Source organism: Natrix helvetica (assembly GCF_964273705.1).
Source record: "Natrix helvetica genome assembly, chromosome: 2".
Taxonomy (NCBI): Eukaryota; Metazoa; Chordata; class Lepidosauria; order Squamata; family Natricidae; genus Natrix; species Natrix helvetica.
The window spans coordinates 259855735-259879639 of record NC_138552.1 but is presented as its reverse complement, the minus strand read 5'-3'; the positions used below and the strand labels follow the sequence as shown (position 1 = coordinate 259879639).

The 23905-nt window shown below is 36.9% G+C and overlaps 1 protein-coding gene and 1 long non-coding RNA gene across 5 annotated transcripts in view; one reads left to right on the top strand and one right to left on the bottom strand.

Annotated features, from left to right (window-relative positions):
- Positions 1 to 23905, bottom strand: part of SPTBN1 (spectrin beta, non-erythrocytic 1) — a 202793-nt gene that overhangs the window by 22031 nt on the left and 156857 nt on the right. For all 4 annotated transcript variants that reach the window (XM_081943073.1, XM_081943074.1, XM_081943076.1 and 1 more), the window contains 15 exons: positions 22375 to 23245; positions 22138 to 22275; positions 20908 to 21664; positions 19688 to 19890; positions 16156 to 16246; positions 12779 to 12925; positions 12348 to 12611; positions 10868 to 11092; positions 10649 to 10738; positions 9720 to 9998; positions 8448 to 8578; positions 5226 to 5430; positions 4311 to 4685; positions 2077 to 2321; positions 545 to 683 (listed from right to left, as the gene is read on the bottom strand). In XM_081943073.1, the coding sequence (XP_081799199.1) occupies positions 545 to 683; positions 2077 to 2321; positions 4311 to 4685; positions 5226 to 5430; positions 8448 to 8578; positions 9720 to 9998; positions 10649 to 10738; positions 10868 to 11092; positions 12348 to 12611; positions 12779 to 12925; positions 16156 to 16246; positions 19688 to 19890; positions 20908 to 21664; positions 22138 to 22275; positions 22375 to 23245 (4160 nt within the window). The remainder of the gene's footprint in view (positions 1 to 544; positions 684 to 2076; positions 2322 to 4310; positions 4686 to 5225; positions 5431 to 8447; positions 8579 to 9719; positions 9999 to 10648; positions 10739 to 10867; positions 11093 to 12347; positions 12612 to 12778; positions 12926 to 16155; positions 16247 to 19687; positions 19891 to 20907; positions 21665 to 22137; positions 22276 to 22374; positions 23246 to 23905) is intronic.
- LOC309387025 overlaps positions 1 to 23905 on the top strand; it is a 317032-nt gene that overhangs the window by 206007 nt on the left and 87120 nt on the right. The window lies entirely within an intron of this gene.

Here is a 23905-nt window from a genome sequence, read left to right as displayed (position 1 = left end):
TGTTAAGGGCTACTGGTACTTATATCTGCAAATGGGAATTTAAAAATTCACCTATTCCTAGATAGATAGATGGATGGATGATAGATATGGACAGATGGACGGACGGACGGATGGATGATAATGTCTTAGCAAGCAAAAAATATTTTACTTTGGTAAAATCTGGTTTGTGCTGCTGCTGTTGCTGGATTGTTATGTTATTACCGGCTTTGCTATTTTAGATAGCTTTTACTGTTGAATTTCCATTATTAGCTGAAAATATTTTCATTGATGGTTGGGATGGAAGCTTTTTTCCACAATTTAGTTATTATTTTAATTTTTTATTCTTTGTAAACAAATTTGATAAACTCTGGGAATATGAGATATACATTCATAGTTAGATGAATTGAGGGACAATTCAGTACAAGCCTACATAATGTCAAAGGTGAAGGTGAATGATATAAGTAATTGGAGTTTCAATGAGCAAAGGTAGTTCTTGGGTTTGACATAGCAGTTTTTATGTACTCTTGGCAAAGTTGTCTCTCCGTAGTCAGAAAAAACACAGTACCTCTTCTGAAGCATAGTGTTTTCTTGCCAGCAATGATTTACCAAGCTCAATGCAGGTTGTAAAGCTATCATTTCGGGCGTCTATTTCTGCTTTGATTCCTTGGTGATTATTCATCAGCAATTCTACAGAAGAAACATCCCTAAAATAAAATATTGGTAATTTTAAATCCAAATACCAAATGTCTTTAAAAACCTATAAAAAACACTGAAGCTAATCCACATTGGAGGCCTCATTCTTTCTTTCAGATAACAGCAATCCATTTTCTGAGTTATGCCTGCTTGGCTCTACTTAATCCTATTTTGCTTTAACAGCCATATATGTTAAAAGCTAACTACCTCATCTTAAATGTGGAACTCACTGTTGAACAATTCTGCGCCCTCCCTCCACTTTAGACAACATCCACCCAGAACTGGCACAACAATCCGTAATGATGGCAACAGGGACTGCAGGGATTGCTGGTGCTAAGCAACACAATCATTGACATTGTGCTTTATGACTGCATTGCTTAGTGATGGATGGGAAATTCCAGTCCCAATTGCTGTCGTTGAGTGAGGATTAACTCCAGTCCTAACTCTGATTCTGTATCCTGCAGTTAAGTTGGAAAAACTATGAAAGAACCAAATCTATTCCAGTCAAATAGAAAAAGTGCAATTATTGTTGAAACAATAGGCAAAATTGCGAACCTAGAAATCTTGTTGACCTCTTATAGCTGTAAAAGAAATTGTTTGTCCATGTGAAAAAAATTGTACAATCTTTGATTGTATGGCTCGCTGTTATCAGAGAGACCAACTTCATTCTGAGTGGTATATTTTTTGTCTCAATTGTCACTTTACAAATAGAAATCTAATGCTGTGAGCCACGTTTCAGTATCTGACTCTGATCTTGATTTCTACAATGTTGCTCCAGTTAATCTTGTGGATTGTCAGTTTCAGGACTGCCACCCTCAGGAATCATTAAGCCAGAATTCATTTCAGGCTGATCAGCTACAGCTGGAGCAATCAATGACAAGCATGACCTCTAAGTCCCAGGTCTAGCAAGGAGCAAACAACACTCCTCAATAAAGGTCGTTGCTCAAAGGGTGAGACATGAGTATTTGTAGTTAGTTGTCTACAAATAGATTTAGATAGTTTCTTTGCTTTCAAGTCTTTGTTTGTGATTCTTGTTCCTGCTTCTTGCTTATCACTCTATGACTCTTTGATTGGCTTACTAACTAATTTCGCATTTTGTGACTCTTACTTCTTAGACTGTAATTGGCACTTTTTACCCAAGTGTGCTCTGTGGGGACTTGAATTACAATCCTGATTACTAAACTGTAATAAATACTTCAGTTCTTTAGAACTATGTCAACATGTGGACACCTGCAACCTTGAAACAGAACTCTTAGATCAATAAGTGCCCCATGATGTTCTTCATTAAATTTGGATTTGAATTCATCTAATTAAACCTGAATACTAACGATTTCAGAATGCAAGATAGATGTCATCTATACTGCTATGAAACACCTATAGCCTCTGCATGTTAGTCCTGCTTACCTTGGCTTTTCTTGGGCTTCAATTTGACGAATTACATCTTCCATCCAAAGCATGAGGTCACGGACCATACTGAAGAAACGGAATTTGTCACCGGTATCCACTAGCCTGACCCTGCGTCCTTCGCAGGCATCTAGCAAAGTTTTCCATGCCTCCAAAACCTCATTTTCCCGCTTCTGGATATCATCTGCTTTGTCCCCAGCATAGGCAGACTGAAGGCGGGCAGCATCCTCTTGGAGTTGTCTCACCTGATGTGAAAAAATGGAAATAAATCAGCCAAAACAATTATGTAGGCAAATACTTAGGATTATTTATACTTCTTTTATCAACATGCTTTGTTGCAATAGATTCATAACTGGGGCTTTATTTATGCTGCAACTACTGAGGACACAGGAAAGCTAGAGAATCTGATAATTAATACCTCCTTTTATTTTAAAAAAAAACAAGACTTGAATCTGAACAACAAGTTTAGTTTATATTTTGAAATTACGCAGCCACACAGGCAATATATAAATTAAAACTTGGATGATATACTGAACTGATGATTTCTAATGACTGAGTGCAAAGTCACGATGTCCCCATTCAGTGAAAATAGGTAAATGTGTTAGAGTTAAACAATTCATGAAATTATATGAGTTGAGTCCCTCTGAGCAGTACAGTAATTCAATTTCCTTGACATTGTGCTTTGGGGTTTAAAGGAATGTTTCCACTGTACTGTTTAATTACATACAAATAAATACATTCTGGCCCCATTTAGAAATTGTACTGACAGAGGCAGAACTAAAAGTCTCCCTCTATAAGTTCTGAAATACCATCACCAATACTACCAAACCTTGGTCCCCCATGCCAAACATGCACACATGAATGGATGTGTGTATGTGTGTGACTAATTTTTAACTTCTTAGGATATTTTAGGAAAATGTTTGAAGGTAGATATTGGAGTCCTCCCCTCTTCCTATCTATAGTTATTGTCTCATTTTAAAAATTAAAATCCTCAACCAAAAAGCAGTTTAAAATCATACAGGGCTCTTTTATAATTTTTGATAGTCATAAGAGTATGTTAAAGGGGAAAAAAGGTTTTTAAAAAAATCAAAAAAAGTTCTAGAGAATGCTCGGCCACTTTATGAAAGTTACAACTGACAATCCTCATTGAAGAATTTCATAGAATTTATTTTCTATAGAAGAGCTTTTTTCACCACCCATCAACAAATCAAATCCCTATTCTAGTATGAACATTTCCCATGTGCCAAAAAAGACAACAAATAGGTAGATTATGGAGTTTGCTCCATCAAAATAGGCCTAGTCAAATGCATGAATTATGGTTCTATCAGTGGCTGCTAGTTTTAATAGCTTTTACCTGCCAAAATGTAAGTAGGATACCTTACATATTAATTGCTGGGAAGCAATGGTAGAAGTGGCCTAATAATCTTATGTTTGTGAGCTTCCCAAATGCATCCATAGACCACTGAGTGATACAAAATACTTGATAATGTGGGTTTTTGCTCTAATTCAGCAGGGATCCTCTTATGTACTTTAAGCCTCCCAGAATCACTTTGGATAGAGAGATGGAAGGCATAGAAGATAAATAAATAAAGATAAATAAATAAATAAATCTGTAATATAGTAGAAACTAATGCTTCCCCAGTGTGTTTCTTTATTAATGTTTTTATTAATTTATTAATTAATTCTTATTGTTTCTAATTGCTTGCAAATTTCCCAGAGTCCTTGAAGAGTGGGTAGACTTAGGAATCAACCAAATAATATACATACATAATAAAACTGAGTCTACCCAAAAGGCCATCAATTCCAGGCATTTATAAAGACTGGTTAAATGAATTCCTTCATGCTGCCACAGAGTTTGAAAACAATGGCTATTTCTAACTATTCCTCTTTAGCAGCTGGTATTTATTTGAATTTTTTAAATGGACCAATTTAAATACTAGGCTGATCAACCTGTCTGTTCTCTATTACTGATCTCTTGATAATCACTGTTACATCTTTTGGCAGTAAGTTCTCTGATAATAATTATACAAAGAAACGAAGATTCCTTATTATTATAAGGCTTTGAACTGCAGAAAAACACATGGAGGATATAACAATCAAGAAGAGAAAATAATGAAGAGAACTTTAACAAATTTGAAAAACCTGAACTCTTCTTTCCTGAATCCAAAGCCATGCAAGCTACAGACACTTCAATTTTAAAGGAATACAATAATGTGTGTATTTAACATGCATACCTGCGTTCCTAAGGCCTGAATGTCATGTTCAAATGTTGTATGCATCCTTTGCAAGGTCTCTACTGTGTTCTGATCCCGCCCAAGTTCCTCAGGAAGCTTCTTATGTTTATCCTGTATTCGTCCAAAGATCTCCTTGGCATCATGGTAAAATTTGTGTAGTTCATAAGAGGCTGCAAGGATCTGTGTTCTTGTGTCAATGAGTTCCAAGAGGTCAGCCCAGGCCTCATTGAGACCATCTTTCCACTCAGCAATAGTAGCAGCATCAGAATGTCCAGAATTAATGAGTTCATCAGCCATGCGATTGACGGTATCAACACGTTCCTGTCCAATATTCCCCGTGTCTCGAGCAAATTCACGAAATCTCTCTTGCAACATCTGGGAGAAAAAGGATGTGTGTATAAATAAGCCTTGGATCAAAATGATAAATTGGAGGAAGATACAGCACGAAGACACATAGCTTACTGCTCAACTAATAACATACTGGATAAAGTTATATTCAAAGGGAAATGGACATCAATAAAGCAAAACTGCTGGCAACGCTGAAACGTCAAAATGGCTCAGGTCAGTTGGAACCCTGACAACTGTATCATATGCAATATATATTCTGACTCCTAAATTAATTTCTGCAACGTACCCAGCATGTTTTTCTGCTTTTCATTACATATGATATTCAAAGCAATTAACAGAAGAAGATATTCTTCTTGTGGAAAGCAAAAATAGTCTTAGATAGGCTTTGGACATTAGTGCTGGAAAACTGTTTCAATTTCTCAGAGTGCTTTTAATCTTTTTACATTAGCATTTTTATTGCATTTATGTTTTGATTACAATTTTGTATATATCAACTATATTTTCCAATCTTGCACATTACCATAAAGGTGAATTAAAAAAAGGAACCTAAGAATCCAGGTTACTTACTGTCACATGCTCATAATCTTGTCCCAGTTCGTGAGATCCAGCCACCACTTCCCTTTCTGCTATCCACTGCTCCAAGTCATCCACCTCACGGTTCAGCTGGAATAGCCGGTGTCTCTCATCCAACTTGCCCCTCCTCTCCTCAGAAAGGTCTTTCAGGCCTGCATACAGCTTATCCACTTTCGATTGCCTCATGCTGATACGTTCACTGTGGAGACAAAAGATAAAAAACAAACTCCATCTAGACCTAGTTTAAATAAGTCCATATAAATATAGTCAATTATATAGTAACAACCCTCAAACTCTGCTAGATCAGAATTAATCTAATCAATCTAATAATAATCGTATAGCCCAAAGCACATATTCCAGTAGAGAGAAGTTCTCTAAAGATGGGCTCCAGCATGAGTCCAAAAGCTCGGAAGAGTAAATCTCTGGTCCCAGTGACCAACCCAGATTCGATCTTACAAGACCAATCTAACTTAATACTCTGCTGCCATAGTGACCAACCAAAAGCATTTTTTTAAAATTTAAGAAGATATTTACTTAGCAAAAGCAAAACATCAAAGCCTCTCTAAAAGAGATATATGTTTTGCACTGAGAGATGGGCAACATACATGTTTAATTTATTAGTGTTCTTGTTGTTGTTGTTGTTGTTGTTGTTGTTGTTATTGTACTTGGTTGCAGTCAGCCAGACATTTAGACTGGACTTGACATTTTTATCCACCTAGACAGTCCTTCCTAAGAACCTGGGATAGAGAGATATTGTTCAAACATGTTAAAGGCATTGCTGCAGCAGGTATTATTATTATTATATACCAAACAATGAGCAATCACAGCTGCCAGCTCTTCAACTGTTGTTGTTATTTTTGTTATTATTATTTCTTCCATTGCTTTTTCTTAGGAAATTGAGCCAGTTTTATCTTTTATTATTTTTGTTAAAAATCAGCACCTAAGCATTAATAGCATTTTAAAATGTTTCTGGCAATTCAGGCTGTATCTTTATAAAAAATATATATATAATAACAATTGGTATGCATGTATGTATGTATGTATTATGTACTTAATGGAATTTCTGGGCTGCTCCACTTTACCCCTACACCATAGCTCTCATTATTCCATCTGGGAGCGCCCAGTTCCAATCTGCCCTGGGAGCCAAATCAGAACTGTGCACAATTAATTAACTTATCTCATTAGCTCCAGCAGAATGGGGTGACTATACTTTTAAGTTAACTTGTAATACAGCTGCTAGCTGTGGAAAAATAGTTACAAACACCCCCTCCCCCCCAGTCTCATAGCTTCATGTTCTGTTTTGTTAAAAGACAAGTATGAGAGAACGTTAAGATACATTCCAGATCTAACAATCTAATCCTATGACTTTTCACATGACCTAGAGGAAGGATATGAACTTGGCTTAGGTTGCTTGGATTTCGGCCAGTGCTGAATGCTATTGATAAACAAATGGTCCATATTAATAAAAGGCACCTCCCAGCTTGTGACTTTAAACTTTCCAGAGGAAATTAATCAGATTCTATTAGATGGATAATTTCTTTCCCAACCAATGAACAATTAGAAGCATATACAAAAGGGGAATGTGCCAGAATTCAGACAGTATGAAGAATTGCAGAGGAAATTAAAACTGTTCTATTTCTCTGCTAGATTTCTCAATTTTTCTCTGACCCACTTGTCCTATGTGAATACTGATATGTTCTGTTAAATATGTGTACTCCTGAATTATACAGTACACAGTTTCTTTTGTTTTATTTGATTTTTCTATTATATATTTGGCATTTGATTTTCCAATTCCAATTGCCTGTTTCAGAGAAGTAATTTTTGAAGGCTGAATAATTCTGCAGTTTGAAATTCTGATTTTAAAAAATTGCAGGTTTGGAAGAAGAAACCAGTATTTCCATCCTACTCTGCTTGGAAAACTTTAAACATCTACCTGACAGGCCAGTATATAATGTCAAGAAGTAATTACTTATTTTATACATACACACATCTCCAAAAGGAGTTTAGTTGTGGTGCCATTCAATCATAAAATGAAAGTACAATTCTAATAGCATGTGGAAAAGGACCGTAAGTATTGAGCAATTTTTTTTGAGCAGACGTTCCATCACATCAAGAGAAATGAAGAAAGTCCATTACATTGGTTCTTCTTTCTCTGAGAGTAAGCAATAATTTTTAATTACATCACAGTATGATATCTATATTACAGTTAGAGAAACTGTAGGTTAAGAATCCATGCCTGATTTTTTTTTGTCTTGCTTTCTTTTCTTTCCCCATTCCACCTCCCATTTAAGTCACTTTTCTTTAGAACAAGATTTTTATTTCTTTTTTAATTGGTGTCTATTCCTGGCAACCTGTCCTACTGAAGATCATGATCGTTACTTGAGTGAAGGAATGAATAATTTTGCCAAAAGGATTCAGTGAATGATGAACTGGTAGTCCCTAACTTATTACTATAATTGAGCCTGGAATTATGGTCACAAGTCTTATCCATTAAGCGGGTTATCACGTGACCGTGACCGATTTTATGCTTGCGGCAGTCAAGTGGAGCACCATGGTTGGTTGTTAAGCAAATGTAATATTAAATTAATACTGGTTTCTGGGAAAAGTCATAAATCACAATCACATAACTGTGGAACACTGCAAACAGCTGTAAAGGTGGGATGGTTGCTGAGCACCCAAAATGAGATCACATGATTGGGAAGGGATGGCCACTAGCACTTCGAACCTGTTTATAAGTAGCCCTGTGGAGGTCTTTTGTAATTTGAATGGACATAAGTTGAGGACTACATTTTGTAACCTATGCTAATTTGTTCATAGATAGGAGTAAACAATGAGGAAAATGCAATGCAATGAAGAAACAAACAGAGTTTCCTGGATTGTTCCAAAACTGCAGCTCAAAAATCCTTGAATACAGTTATCACGGAAAACCATGGTTTATTTAAAACTGAAAGCACAAGCTTTCTCCCTCTGAATCCAAAAGGGTGAGGAAGTACCTAAGTGGAATACTTGAGCAGAATAGGAAATCTGCAGCTTGTTAGATCTAAATCGGCTAATTTTGCTGTTTGTTTTTTTTAACCCAGAATAATTGTAAATTTAGAAGATCTTAGAAACAGAAAGGATGCTAATCTTAATGAACCACTCATCAGATCCAGCAGAGCAGTTCTTACAAGGCTTAAGAACAAAAGCAAATTATAAAGGCAGAACAGTAGGAGCCACCTCTCTGGATGATTATCTGCTACCAAAGTTCTGCTGGTCTTCGAAAGTTGGTGGACTGTCTCAGCATAGTCTTCTACAGCTTGCTCCAAAATCTGGTGTTTCTTCAACATAGAAACTGCACTTTGTTCATCCTAAAGTTTCAAGAGAGAACAAATCATGTTTATTAAATGGCAAATTATCCTAATTTGCAAATTTAGCAAAGCCCTTTCCTGGCCATTTGGTAAGAGGGTTGTCCATTATTTGTGTTATTTGCAATGATGTAATTCATGACTTGTCATTTGTGTGGTTGTGTCATTATTCCATTTAAGCAAATTATATAATTTGTTGCAATTTTGACATGCATTTTATAATGTGTATAACTTGCATAATAACTTTATTACTTAAATTACATGTGTCATTATGAATTATATAAAATAAATGTAATTGGCTTGCCCACATTACTTGCACTAAACTTGCCTATTATATGAGGATGATGTCAGGACATCTAAAAATATGCTTGTAAAGTATGCTAAATAGGAAATTGTTAACTCAAGATTTACAGTTTCCAATGCTGCTACTGTTACCTATGGAAAGTCAACCTACATTAAAAGTGCTGGATTAAAGAGGACAGAGAATACATTCCTCAATCCTGCTCAAATGTCACATCATTCAATGTTATTTAGCTATAAGAAAACTGACTAGTTATCTGTTTTGTAAATGATCAGAATGACTTAAAATACAGCTGTAGTACACCACAGCATTTCTAATGAAAGTAAGTTAACTGAATGATATAGCAATAATGATGGCCACAAGATGGCATAGGTATGATGGGGCATAAACTACAATCCCAGTGACATGCCACAATAGGATGTATGTTAGGCCTGTTACTATTTTACCTTGTGCTGCTTTTTTATTTCTAGTTCAATAATTTTAAAATATTTTTATTGCTTTAAATGTGGGTTATTCAAATCCAAATACAAGAATCCTATCCTGAGTTTATGAAATCTGAAACAGAATAGGTCACCTTTTCTAGAAACGTATATGCGTCCTTCATCAAAAAAGAAATAAACACAGCGAACTGAACTCAAGTCAAAAGATAGCAAGGCCAGGACTTCTACCTACCTATCTTTAATTCTATATTTAATATCCATACAGTCTTTAGGAACAAAAGTAAAGTATTTATACATTATATGCATGATAGTTTTAATATGCTGATTGGAGAATTCTGGGAGTTGAAGTCCACACATCTTAAAGTTGCTGAGGTGGAAACTATATAGCAGGAAGCTGCCTTACCTTGGCCTTCTCTTCTGACATCATGTAGAGCTCCTGTTCACTCATCCAGGCTTCAGCTTCGGCAGCATCAAAATAATATTGTTGGGCTTTGTGGGATTCCTCAAGGCGCTTGTGGCGTTTCTCTGTCTCCTCAATCAGGAGGTTCCACAGCTGCTGCAAATCTGTGAGCCGCTGCTGGATTGCTTCGGCATTAAGGCTGCTGTCTGTAAGGATGTTTTGACTCCTTTCAAAAATGTCATCGATACGAGGCTGGTGTCCATTGATTTCTTTCTGAAGTGTCTAAAGGGGGTAGGGGGAATTTAACACTCATACTAAGTATAGTTTAACAAATGCTTAAAAGGAAAGATAATGAGAGGTCTGTTTCTAGACCAGCATTCTAACCATTACACAAAACTACTCTCATCTTGAGAACAAGAGATTGGGTAAAGATTAATTCATTGGATAAGTCAACACATATTTATGATTTAAACAAGCAATGCCCAAAGCACCTACATCTGATATTCATGTCAGAAGATTTTGCTACAGAGAATCATGATGTGTGCAAAATGGGAGACTCAATCAGACATAAGAAATAAACCAGCTCACTGTGGTAAGTGGAGTAGATTCAAACAACTGTGCCATTTATTATCTTTGTAGTGGTCATAAAATAGTGTTGCTTTCTGTCACAGAAACTAAGATAGATTAGTTTCTATCAGTTGCACATAAAATATAGGAGCTATCTTATACAGATGATTAAAATACCTTTGTGTGAATGATGCTTTTCATTCACTAAAAAGTTAATATAAAAAATATGCCAGTGCAAAAGAAAAGGGGAAAAAAACCCAAGAGCATTCACCCACAAACTTCACCCAAGATATTCGTTAAGAAAAGAATCTACATTTTGAATATTTTGCCTATCTGAAAGTTGCTAATAGGCTCTAGCCTCTTACCTGATTTTTCTTAATTAACAACTGAACAGTCTGAAGGTTGTGCCCATGATCTGTGGATGTGGCAACAGGCATCCTCTCTCCAACCCACAACTAGAGAGATAAAATATACAGATGAATATGGAATACAGACATGGGAAGGAAGTGTAACAAGAATTAAGAGAGTGGATAATAGCATTGTGTGCTATCCAAACTGCAACTGATAATAACGTTTAAACTCACAATTTCATCCTCAACATCCCGGTTGAACTGATGGATCTCCTTAGAGGCCAGTAGGTGAGTCTTCCTTTCATTCAAGGGCTCCAGCAGTTCCGTGAATTTCTTCTCCACTGTGTAGCGTTTACCATCAACTTCATCAGTACTCTTGCCTTCCTGACTCAGTGCCTGGGCTTGACTTTGCAGCTCCTCAACCTCTTTCTTACGGACATCCATTTGATTTTCAAGCATCTACAATGCAAATGAAAATGTAGATATTAATCCATTACTAAAGTGGTATTACTGTCTAAGGATCATTAGCAAGACAAAGAAACAAAAAGGTTCAGCCACTAATTGCTACCTATTTTTGTACTATCCAGCGAGATTACAGCTCACTTATATACAAACTTGTATTATTGGAAGGGTTTCCCTTTCCCAATGTTGTGTTACATTGGTTCTTTCTGCTGTCAGCCCCTTCTTAATAAATTGTGGTGCTTTTCATTTATGTTCTTTGGGGTCCTGCCCAATACAAATATTTGTAGTTTAAATTTCTTTTCAAAATTTTCTGGATGTTCTGTGTCGTTCTTTCCAGTACTTTTTGCAAAGGTTCTGACATAGTTTTCTGTGATTTATAGAAATGTATGAGAGGAGAAATTTCCCAATAGCTTGGATGTTGATTTTGTCAAGCCCTTTTAGTCAAACTATTCAAAACACAATTTTGCAAACAAAAAGAAAAGGATGCACAAGTTTATCAAGGTTAAATATGTACCAGTGCCTATTTCAACTCTTGTTGTGAAAATCAACCCCAATTAACACCTTACATATTTGTCAGACAAATCTCTAGAATATGGAGGAAACCTATAGCAATGAATCAGCCAAGGACGACAGTGGTATTTCTGCCCTCATCAAATGGACATAGTGTGAAAAAGATATTTTATAGACTTTTAGAGATTGTCACGAACTGTTGAAAATGAGCCCTCGGATATATTTTTCTCCTTGCTTTAGAAGGCAGGTAAGAGATTTGTATTCAGATTACATCTGGGAAACAAAGATAGCTAAATGGTATGGCTATGTAGGCTACAGAGTTGCAAGCATAAATAATAGTTGGAACAGGTATGGGTATGTATGTAGCATCTGGCTACAACTGTAGAGGGCAGCCCAACAAACTCTGGGGAAAACACAGCTGCTTTAAATTGCCAGATACATTCGTTCCTTGAACATTATGAAACATTTCTGAATTCAAAGCATTGCACTGCACCACTAAATACCATTCAGCTTAGTAATATTTGATATATTTCATGTGATACATTTGCTTTTCTTAACAGAAGTATCCCAAATACCTAGAAATGATATAATAATGGAACACCGTAGTCAGCTTGAATACTATCCAACTGGAAAGGCATTCAGATAAATGTTTATCATAAAAATAAACTCATATATATTTCACCATTTTGCCCCTTTCTGTCCATTACCAAAGTGGCAAAGTTTACTACTCCAATGGCTTTACCTGTTGTTTTTTCAGCAAGATGTTGACACTTGTGAGATCTTTGCCATAATCATCTGATTGTATCTGGCTCTCCAGGCCATTCAGCCATTTATCTAAGTCAGCACAGCTCTGGGTGAACAGCTCAGCCTTATTGGCATCAAAAAGCCGCTGAGCTTTTGTTTGGGTGGTGCTTTCCAGTTCTTGCCACATTTGGTGCAGGCTTGTCAACTTCTCTTTCACAATTGCTTCTGTTTCAGGCTTTTCGGCAATCAGCTGCATCCCTTCCTAAAATTAAACAAAATGATCAACCAAGAAGAGTTAACTCAAGTTTGCCATAACCTGGTAATTCCACACGCGTAGGACTAATTCACATGATTCTATGCTAGCATGTTCCTGAAGGGACATGACAAGCCCAAATGCCTTTCCCAGAGCACCCTTCCTGTGCCCCATACCTTTTGGATTTTGTCAAGCCACTCTTTGTTGGAGCCAAGCTCAGCCATGAAGGCTTGGTGTTTCAGCCACTTGCTATGAAGGTTCCGTGCTTCATCATAAGACATATCTTGTGCTGTAAGCATCTTCTCGTTAATCCAGAGAGACAGCTGAAAAATGATGGAAATGTTTAACTTTAAATAGGGTGTATCCACAGCCATTAAAAACTTTCTGACAATTTCTATCAGCTGACTTAAGTCCAGATGTTGGCACTCGCATAATGGAAAAAGTGGTTTTCTAATCTAGGCTCCAGGATTACAGGACATTATTCTGAGAAAAGCTTATATGTCTCATTTTATTATAAACAGATAAAACTCCTTCTACTCTGAAATGTCTCTAAGAGTTGACTGAATCCCATCATGCTTCTCTCACCTATTTTAATAGTTTTGTAATGATTATATTTCAGGATTTTTTAAATACTGATCTTAATAAAAACTGTAAACTATTTTGAAAATTGAAATTATATTATATGCTTTGCAAAAGAAATGATTCTGTAAAATCCCTTAAATCATAGAATTGTTAATTCTACTGGACTGGAGGGTAAGGAAGAAAGCAAAAGACATTGGCTTTGACAATGTCCAAAGTGAGGATATTTAAAGTAGCAGTTCAGCATTAATTTACAGAGATCTATATTTTCAAACACCAATGTGGTCTTGGTTTCAACAGGAAAGCAGAATTGCTGTTTCCCCTGCCAAAATTTCTCCCTTAGGCCATTTCACTTATGTATACCTTTAGTTCATAACTCATGAAAAATAGTAAGGGAAAGGCTTCCAAAAGACAAGATGGAAATGAAAGTGAATTTAGGTCTCTTCCCATCTGTTACTTCTCAGCATGAAGTTACCCTCAGCTACTTTGCAGCTGGCTGGACCACCCCATACCCAAAGCTGTGCTGGTGCCACAATGTCTATCTTAGCCATTTATAAGATTGAAACACAGTCACACATGGATTAAAAAAAGTCACAGACAGCTTAACCCAGTGTCAGCAACAGAAAAATCCTTGAAGGCTCTATGCAAATTATTCAGAAATAATTCTGGTGGAACTAAATTCCTGATATACAGTGTGTGTGTGTGTGTGTGTGTGTGTGTGTGTGTGTGTGTGTGTGTGCCATAAGGCCTTTAAAAGACCTTATGTCAACCTGATTAGAAAACAAAACTTTTGCAGAAATCTTTGCTATGCAGAATTGTGGGAAGGACTATAATGAGAATGGGACTCTTGTTTATTCAATGTTGGTCAAAAAAGAGTTTGACATAAAAGCCCTTCCTACTGAAATTCCCACCATTAATAACCTGCTTTTCATATGGACACCTTTGTCAGAAGAGACAATATTGGATGGTGTACAGTGGTCTGTGCACATTCAATTGTCAACACAGTGCCCTTATGCTAGCTGGACTTTAGAATGTTAACAGTGGCACAGCTTTTTTCTCTGCCTCGGGCTATAATCAAAGGCTTCATCTAACACTATGGGAGTGGAATTCTGTAAATTCCATATAACCGGAAGTTGCTTTGCCTTCTTTTCTGAATTCTCTAAATCTCTGGAAAAAAAATTGGGAGTATACGTAAAGTAGACCTATCACTTCTCTTCTACAGGCAAACAAAGAGGATTGGTTACCAGTTCAACCTCTTGTTATTAATAAGAGACTTCTCCCAAGTAACCACTTCCAAATCTTGCTAACTCTTTTTCTGTAAGGTTAAGAAAACGTAGTACATTTTGAAGCGGTACATTCTGCATTTTTTTCAGCTAACCACCCCCAAGAGGAAAGTATGTCAACAGATCTGATTCATAGCCTGCAACAAATCTCTCCCACATATAAAGTCTTATCCAAGCAAAGGGAGTGGAGCAGAATGGGACAGCTAGGCCAGCCACCCTCTATTTTTGGTTGACAAAGACCATTTTTCATTCATTCATGAACATTTCCAAAGGTCACTTCATAAAAGGCTCGTTAAAGATGGAAATAAAAGGAAAATCTGCAATTGCGGGAATTTAGAAGAATCTGCCTTTCAGAGGGAGATAACAAAGAGGCTGTTCATGGCTTTGGGGAGGGTTCTTTTTGAGCCTTCAACTGGACAATAGCTGGTCTGCTCCCAAAGCAGCACCAAGTTCACTTTGAAGCTATATTATCCTGACTTACAGAAAGATATGTTCTCAGGGTCCAGGAGTTGCAAAACATAGGTTGGGATGTGGGTGTCGATTCTATTTATGAGCAAAACTTTTGTAACAAAAGGGCCAGGAAGGTAGACAGAATAGTTCTTGCTATAAGCTACTCATATTATGAGAAGCTAGGCTTTGCTGTGCTTGGTGCCAGCGTTGTTTGCTTCAACCTCACACAGTCAATCAAAACACAGAGATGTGAGGTACTTCTTTTATGTCCATCCCTTGTGACTCTTAAGTTCCATTTTTATCAATAGTTCTTGATCATGAATAATATTCTTGAGCTTTGATTACCATGCTCTCTGCCTCAGATCCTTGGTTCTCCGAAGCTGAAATCTAAGATTTCATTTAACTCGTTTATATCTCTCACATCTAAATTGAATGAGAGTGCACAAAATTCCCTTATATCTTATCAAGCCACAAGTCCAATAGTCTAGAACTATTTATCTTGACTTGTAGCAGCTCTCCAATGTCCCAAGAAAATGAGAGTTTTTCTCATAAGAGATTAATGTGTGGACAGAATGGGTTCTCTTTTGGAGGGCTGCCTTCTTTTAATTTTCATTATTATTTCTCTGTAGGAAAAATATGGTGGTTGCATCTGACTGCAAAATGTATGTAATTGTTAAGCAATGGAGACAAGAATAATCTAGGAACTTATGATTTTGCATTTTAGTTGTATGTACGTACATACCAGTGGTGGGTTGCACTCATGCATGGAAAGACCGTGATCAACGTACTGGTAGCGAAGGTAAGAGCAACCCACCACTGGTACATACTCACTCACTCACTCACTCACTCACTCCATCATCCATCCATCCATCCATCCATCCATCCATCCATCCATCCATCCATCCATCCATCCATCTTTTTAACCACCCATTTCCCTTCACAGAGGGGCTCTATAGGAAGGAAAACAATTAGAAGAGATCTTTCTAGAAGGCTTTTGGTTTTTTAAATAAAATGGTACTCTGTTGCTGGTTTAGCAAAACAAAAACAGGAATAATGAAAGCTATTAAGGACTGTCTGCCATTAGAGGTTAATCAATTGGTCTTAGAGGTGATAGCTATCATCTGTTATTAATTAACGTATTGGACCTAAAAGACAGACTGAGACACACACACACAAATAGAAGTACCTTCTGTTGAAGGGAAACAGAGGAATCATTTTCTCAATGGGTTAAGTAAACATACCTCTTGGCAATCTTGAAGAAACTTTTGAAGATCTCTGTTGTCTTTTAATCTCATCAGAAGTTCACTGGCTACTTCACGATTCTTTTTATGTCTGTATAAAAACAAAGAAGACATTTTCAGTGCTGGAACTTTGAGCAAATTGAACACAGTCAGAATAGAAGCTGCACTTTTTGTTATTTTGTAACATTTAGATGCGAAACTTTTTCTAAACACTCACAAAACCCTTGAAATATAGGACACAGTGACAAGTCTTAAAATTTCCCTACACATCAGAGGTGGATTGCTTCCAGTTTGGCCAAACTGGTAGTAGAAATCAGGTCTGGGTTGCGGAACCGGCAGCGACCCAGACTTGCCACGCCCCCAAACTGGTTCCCTTGTCACTGCCGGGTCGCCGCCATTTTGGTTTTTAGTGACTGCGCGTGCGTGAAGAACAATTAACATTGAATATTAAACACACACGTGAAGCGAGCACGTGTGTTGCGAACCGGTAGTAAAACCGGCAGCAACCCACCCTTGCTGAAGGTGGGGTGTTTCAAGAGTAACATGAAACATCTTCAAAATCATTTGTATTGTCATGATGGTGCTGGGGATTTAAACAGAGAATGCTGCTCATTTAAAGAAAATGGCAATTGAATTATATAAAAATATATTATGTAGTTTCATTTCAAGCATATAGCTATGTACATTTTGTTTGAGAGTAAACTCACTTTTAGCAACTAAAGAGAAGAAAATTAGGAAACAGGAATAACTTATTAATATTTATGAATAATAAATGGCATATCTGAAATGAGTGGCTTAAGAAATCTAAACAAACAAACAAATAAATGTATGAATTAATTCAGGTATATTGTTGGATTGCAGTTCCCATTATGGGGCTAATCTCACCCAATGGGCCAGTGCCACAGCAGAAAAGGTTTGCCTCTTGGTTCTGTCAGATGGAACTCCTTAGCTGATGGGACCTATAACATCTCCCCCGTGACATCAGGATTACTTCCGATCTCCGCTCCTTCCGTGTACAGCTGAAGACCCACCTCTTTCAATTATCTGGCCTGGCTCAACCGTAATTTTTCTCACTCCTCCTGACTGTCTTTTTAAATTTTAAATTTTAATTGTACATTGGGTTTTTTATAATTGGGGTATTTTAATGGTGATTTTTAACTGTCTAAATGTTGTAATTTGTTACCTCCTCCGTGCATGTGTGTCTTTGTATATATGTATGTTTGTGTGTTTGTACACATGTTTTATGTTTTATATGCCCATTGTACGCCGCCCCGAGTCCTGCCTGGAAAGGGAGCGGCTAATAAATTCAAATTATTATTATTATTATTATTATTATTATTATTATTATTATTATTATTATTATTATTATTATTATTATTATTATTATTATTATTATTATTATTATTATTATTATTATGCCTCTACCGCTGGACTTGATGGGATCAGAGGTAGGTAGCTGTCAGTTCGGCCCAGATCAGCCGAACCGGTAGTAGTGGTGGTGGGAGGCTCCACCCAACCACCCAGTAGTGCGCCCAAACCAGTAGTGAAAAAAATAGCAACCCACCTCTGGATGGGATGGAGAGAGATGGTCTTTCAGATAATCTGACCTCATGCCATATTAGGGCTTTAAAGGTAAAATCCAGCATCTTGAATTGGATCCAGAATTAAAATGGTAACTGTGCAACATATGGAGCAGAGTGTAACCTGTCTCCTTCTAAGGGCACACACTATTATCCATGCCGCTACATTTTGCACCAGGTGAAGCTACCAGACACCTGTCAAGGACAGGCTATGTGGAACATGTTACAGTAGCACATTTGAGCTGACCAGAAGAGGTGGACAGTTCAAGAAACCCTGGTGAGCTACATGTGAATTAGTTTGAAAAATTAATTTTGTATTACATAATCTCTAAAGAATGACGGTTTACAGAAATTTTATAAAAGTTAAAAAATTTTCCAGTCTTCACTGGCTTCATAATATTTATTTCATAACAAATTAATATTATGAATATTAATTATAAGTTAGATCTTCCTCCTCCCTCCCCCCCCATACATATCAAACAGGCAAGGGGAGGGCGGCTCACTTAAAATCATCTTTTGAATTCAAAATTATGGGGGGGGGGTGGATCTGAACTGGGCACATTATATGTTTTAGTTGATTACTGTAGCAAGTGTATAACATCAGCATATAACATCAGCTAGGAAAGGGAAAAAAATCTTGCCAAAGACTCTTAATGAGAAAGAACCAACTGAAAAGCTATTCAATCTGGATGGCAAAATTCCATTAGGGGGCAGCAAACAAAGAAAACTACTGCTTTCTAGTGATTATCCAGATTTTTGCAGTGCAAATAATGGTATGGTTAGTTTTATGCTGTTCACTAAATTACCATAGTAGCCTCTGTTCTTTAAAAATAAAATATTTTTGTGGTGTTAGCTCTTAATAGTTTTTTCATCAAAACTCATACATAATGTCAATTTAAAATGATACTGGTTACAAATAATAGCATTTTTATTTCCTGTAAAAATTAATAACAGAAACTGGACCATTTTTTTTCACTCAGCAATGAGAATTTCTTTGTCACTAGGGCAAAAGTTGTCCACTTTCCCCCCCAAAACTGCATGAAAATTAAAATGCTTTGTCAAAATGTTCTGTTAATAATTCAATTGCATATTACAAATTTTTCTCACGCAATGCATAGTTCCTCAAAAGCTCTTTAATAAGCCTTGGCTATGAGTCAATATTCTATAAACCAACCCTCTTACCAAGTCAAGCGCTCTGGTGGTTTTCATAATCCTTAAATAAAGTAACAGGCTTAAAATAACTTTGCAAGTGATTGTACCTATGTATTCTAGAAAAAGGAAGTTGTGGTATGTACTTTTAAGGGTTCCCTAATTGCAAGCAACTTTTGTTTTTGAAAGAGAAGATTGCAGAATTAAACAAGAACAATTCAGATTGCTAAACTTTAAAACAAATAACGAAGCTATCAAATATCAGTTATTCTTTAAGTCTATACTGGATTTAGACTTAAAAGAAAATGAGAAACATCAACTCAGTTTTTAAAGGTTTGATTATTATATCTTGGTTCAATAAATTGAAATATGAACAAACTTTTAAAGCTATAAACACAATCTCTTCACGGTGAAGAAGAAAATAAACCAGAACATCTTCACTATGTTTTCTCTATCATGCAAAGTGGGAAACTACTACTAAGTTAACTGTCCTACAAAAAACAATGTCTTTTGTATGTCACCCTTTGCTTGTCTGGATTTAGTCATTAGGTTCTATTATTATTATGTGCAAATTATAGAAACTATAACTATGTAACAACCCAAGATTAAAAAAAGAGTGGATCCAGGCTACAGTTAATACCTTTAAAACATTTAAGATTAAATGGGTTTCTAATTGGAGATACAACTGAATCAGGGACTGTCTATATTTAAACTACATACTCTGCTATTGTATTGTATTGTATTAAGTCATATTGTGCAATTGGCAAGCACACAGCTCTCCCAAATATTATTAATGAGTGTACCTGTCATCAATGGAGTCCACTTTCTCTTGGATTTTGTCTGAGTTGATATTGCCATCACTAACCAGTCTTCTTCCCGTCTCTACAACTGCGTTGATCTTCTCCTCATTAGCATCCATTGTGGTCATGAAATCCTCCTGTTTTTTGATAGCAGCTTCTGCTCCTTCCAAAGTGGTGGGCATTTCAGTATGTGCCAAAACATATTCCTGTAATTAAAAAAGAGATAGAGTAAGATATAACTTATTCTACAACTTATGGCTGTTTAGTCTACGATTGACATTATCTAGGTTAACATAATACATTCAACCAGAGTAGTAGACTGATTTGCATATCTCTAGTGCCAAATGGCTTCTGTTGACCCAAACATACTCCCTGTGAATTTTTAACTATGTTTCCATATCTAAACAAACTGATTTCTAGATACTTGCTAATCTTGTTGAGCCAAAAGCGAATCTTCACAAAGGTAAATCTGTTGGACTATTTGCAAGACCATGCCACATATTTATAGTCACCTTCAATAGATATAGATAAATATAGATCCCAACATGATGATTTGGAGGACTGTGAATGAATGGCAAGCTCAACCAGATGACTTCCTTTTTTCTCTTCAACTGTGGCTTGAAAAATTCTTCCAATACAGGATTATAAAGGTTGGGAAAACTAGGAAGCCTTTTATTCAGATACCCAATAAATGACAAGGGGAAAAAAAACAGGGCAAGATATGCAAGGATGAACATGAGCTTGTCACTCCTTCTTGAGCCATCAGGTATGAGTTACCTGACTATAGTCGATTTATCAGCTTGGGTAGCTTATCATAGCTTTGTTATATAAAAACTTTTTCAAAACACTTTTTGTCCGTTCAGAAAATGGTTTCTTGAGAATAAGGATCACTACCCCATAGGCAAACATCTCAAATTTATTTTCTAGCAATTCAAAAATGTGCTTATTTTTTCATGTGGCTGGCTAAAATTTAGTCAGTTTAGCAGAAGTGAAAAAATGCTACCAATGTGTCTCAGAGGTCATCCTTCCAAAAGACAGTCAGTTTAATATCAATATTTTGGCATTTTAAAGCAAGAATGGGCATTGAGTGATCCCCCCCCCCCGATATTGTTGAACTTCAGTTCAACAGAGGGGAGAATGCTACTCATAACATTTGGAGAATCACAAGTTGCTCGAACCTACTTTCTGACAATTAAAATATCCTCGTCATGATAACTGCTCACCTGGTTGTTAAGAAATGCCTCCGCTTGCTTTGTGTCTCTAAGGAACAACTGGTAGGCATGGGACTGGGAAAGAAGATTCTGCCGGTTTTCCCACATTTTGTGAAGCTCATTCCATCCAGTGTCCAAGGCCTGCAGACGCTGGTGTAAGAACATGTACTGAGCATCAGTCTGACCTTGGGTCACCATCTCACCAATATCTCTCATTTTCTGATAGTCTTCCTCATAATTATTGATTTCATTCTTAATGTTTTCATGCTGTGTAAGCAGCTTTTCTGCTTCCATCAATGTATTGGGCATGTCTTCTGAGGCAATGGCTGTTTGGGTCCGGGAAAGCCAGGACTGGAAATCATCTAAGTCACGCAAAAACTGCTGCAGTTTGCTTGCCTCTCCCAAGGACTCTTCACGGTTCTTCAGAGTTGTTTTCATTTCTTCCCAAACATCATTGATTTCAGCAAGCCTAGATAGAATGGCTCGAGCCTGGTCAGGATGCTCTGATTCTAACTTTTCAGCCTCTTTCTGGAGATCAGTGAGCTTGGCTTCAATAGCTACCAAGTCACGTTCCATTCCAGTTAGCTTTCTCTGAAGAGCTATAACACCAGCCAAGTCATTGCCAAGCTCTTGGGTGGATTCAATAACTTTAGTCTTCTCCCTGATCCAAGATTTGGTTTCATTACATTCAAGATGATAGTTCTGGATACTGAGAGCTGAGATAAGAGCATCTTTCTTTATGTCCACCAGTTCCCTGAATTGGCTCCATCTAAAACAAAGATGTAGAGAGGAGAAAAAAAACAGTGAACTTCATATTTTATCATTGCTTCTCTATTCCACGTTTCAAAATGTAATATGCTTTTTGCCTCTTTATTTGTAGTTCTCAATATAATACTTTAAAATTTAACAACTATATTACTCATTCACATTCTAAAATACATTGGAATCTATAAGAAGCGGGTACAAATAACATCATTTGTTTAATTAATGTTGGCAAATAATTAGAAACCATGAATAAAGAAAGTAGGCAAGCCTAACTAAGGTAGGGAGGGCAGTTTGGCTGACAAAAGTAAATGCCAATTGATTATTATTATTTTTCAGGAGCAAATGCATCTATTCTATTTTGAATGAACAACATGGACTATAAATAATAAATGATACAATATCTGTCTGCCCCTAGATAAAAGATGCCTTTAAAGCTTAAAAAATTAGACAAAATGAGACCAGAAGCAAATACATTACCTTGTATTGAGCTTATCTTGCTGTGCCTTGATCTCTTTTTCATTTGGATGGCCATTGTGTATCAGCTGCCTTGCTATCTGATTGACCACAGCAACACGTGATGCTTGGCTATTCATTTCTGGTTCTAAACTTTCAAATCTAGAAAAGGGGAAAAGAAAAGAAAGACCCAGCAAGCATTAATGATTAAGCTCACAGCTCAGTGAATGTGGGATTGAAAAAAGCTACAAGACCTCTTACCTGTGCTGTATCACTTCCAGATCTTCCAGTTTCTCAGGTATCTCCATGTTATTCAGCCATTGTTCCTTCTCATCAATCCAAAGTTCACAAGCATCTGCTTCACTGAACATCTTATACAAAGCCAAAGTGTCTTGCAATGCCTGCTTACGAAGTCGGGTGAGTTCTGCAACCTCTTTGTACCGTTCCTCTATGCCAGACAATCTGCTCTGTACATCTATGGACTCTGCATACTCCTCTGGTAAGGCTTTAGCTTGTTCGTGCAGAGAATCAATTATTGACCTGTAGCTCGCAATCTCTTCAGCCACATCTTTGTGTTTCTTAACCAAGGATTGAGTTGAATATTCATCATGGCCAACATCACTGCTTGAGACAATTTTGAGGATATCCAGCATCCAGGTGTCAATGTCATCAGCATCAGCCTGGAACTGGTGAAGTAGGGAAGCTTCTTCCAGTCGTTTCTTCCGTATGGAAGAGAGCTGCTCCAAATTAGCCCACTGGTTCTGGATATCTGAAATCCTCTCTCTGATCTTCTCAGACCCAAAGTGATTCTCAGCTATCATATCTTCCCCTTCTTTGACTGCTTGTTGGTAGTGACCACTCCGACCACTCATCTCATCTTCAAATGCCTTGTGTTTGCTAAGAAGTCGCACAATGCTGGTTAAGTCTTTTCCATAATCATCTGATGACAAGATCTGTTCCTTCTCTCTTATCCATCCCTCCTCTTCAGCCATTTCCCAGAAGAATTTCCAAAGACGGCGTGATTCTTCCAAGCGAGCACGACGTAGTGCTGACAGCTGACATAGCTCTTGGTAACAGAATTCCATGTGAGCCACACGGTCTCGAATAACTTGTGGATCGCAGGGTTTGTAACCTTTCCACAGGCAGAAAGAGTACATAGAAAATTAGTTGTAAGAGAATATTACATTACTTACACCAACAGACATAGAGAATGCTAGTTCCTTAAAATCTGGTCATAAATTTTTCAATCTAAATGATTTCAATTTAATACAAACTTCAGAGACATCTCCAAGCACAAGTTAAAGCAACTCTCTGGTGGAACTTCAGTCATCACTCTTCATTCCTCCACCAGTTATCAAGATGCAAATAGACAGTCCAAGTTCTATGCATCCAAAATATTTTCAAAACAGGGAGCAAAATAATCTATTCTGCTAAAGGGTCCTTTAAAATTTCCTTCTGTGATGTGATGAAATAAATCAGCAAACTGTAGGAAATTCTGAAGAAACCCATGTAGGGTACTTAATTATCCACAACAGTTTTTTCTTATATAAACCCATCACATCACGTGGCCAGATTTGGCTGGCTTTTTGTTTTTATTACATCTGGAATAACGGCTACATTAAGCCAGAAAGAAGAAATGGAAAGGAAAATTTGTGAAAAATACTGGAACTGGGGCTGGGTCACCATAATTATTAAATCTGTTTTAACACATATTTTACTGGCCAAGAAATTAAATGCTGCTCTGTAACCAGTGGTGCCAACTTTGATCAAATACATATGGTTTCATGACTGT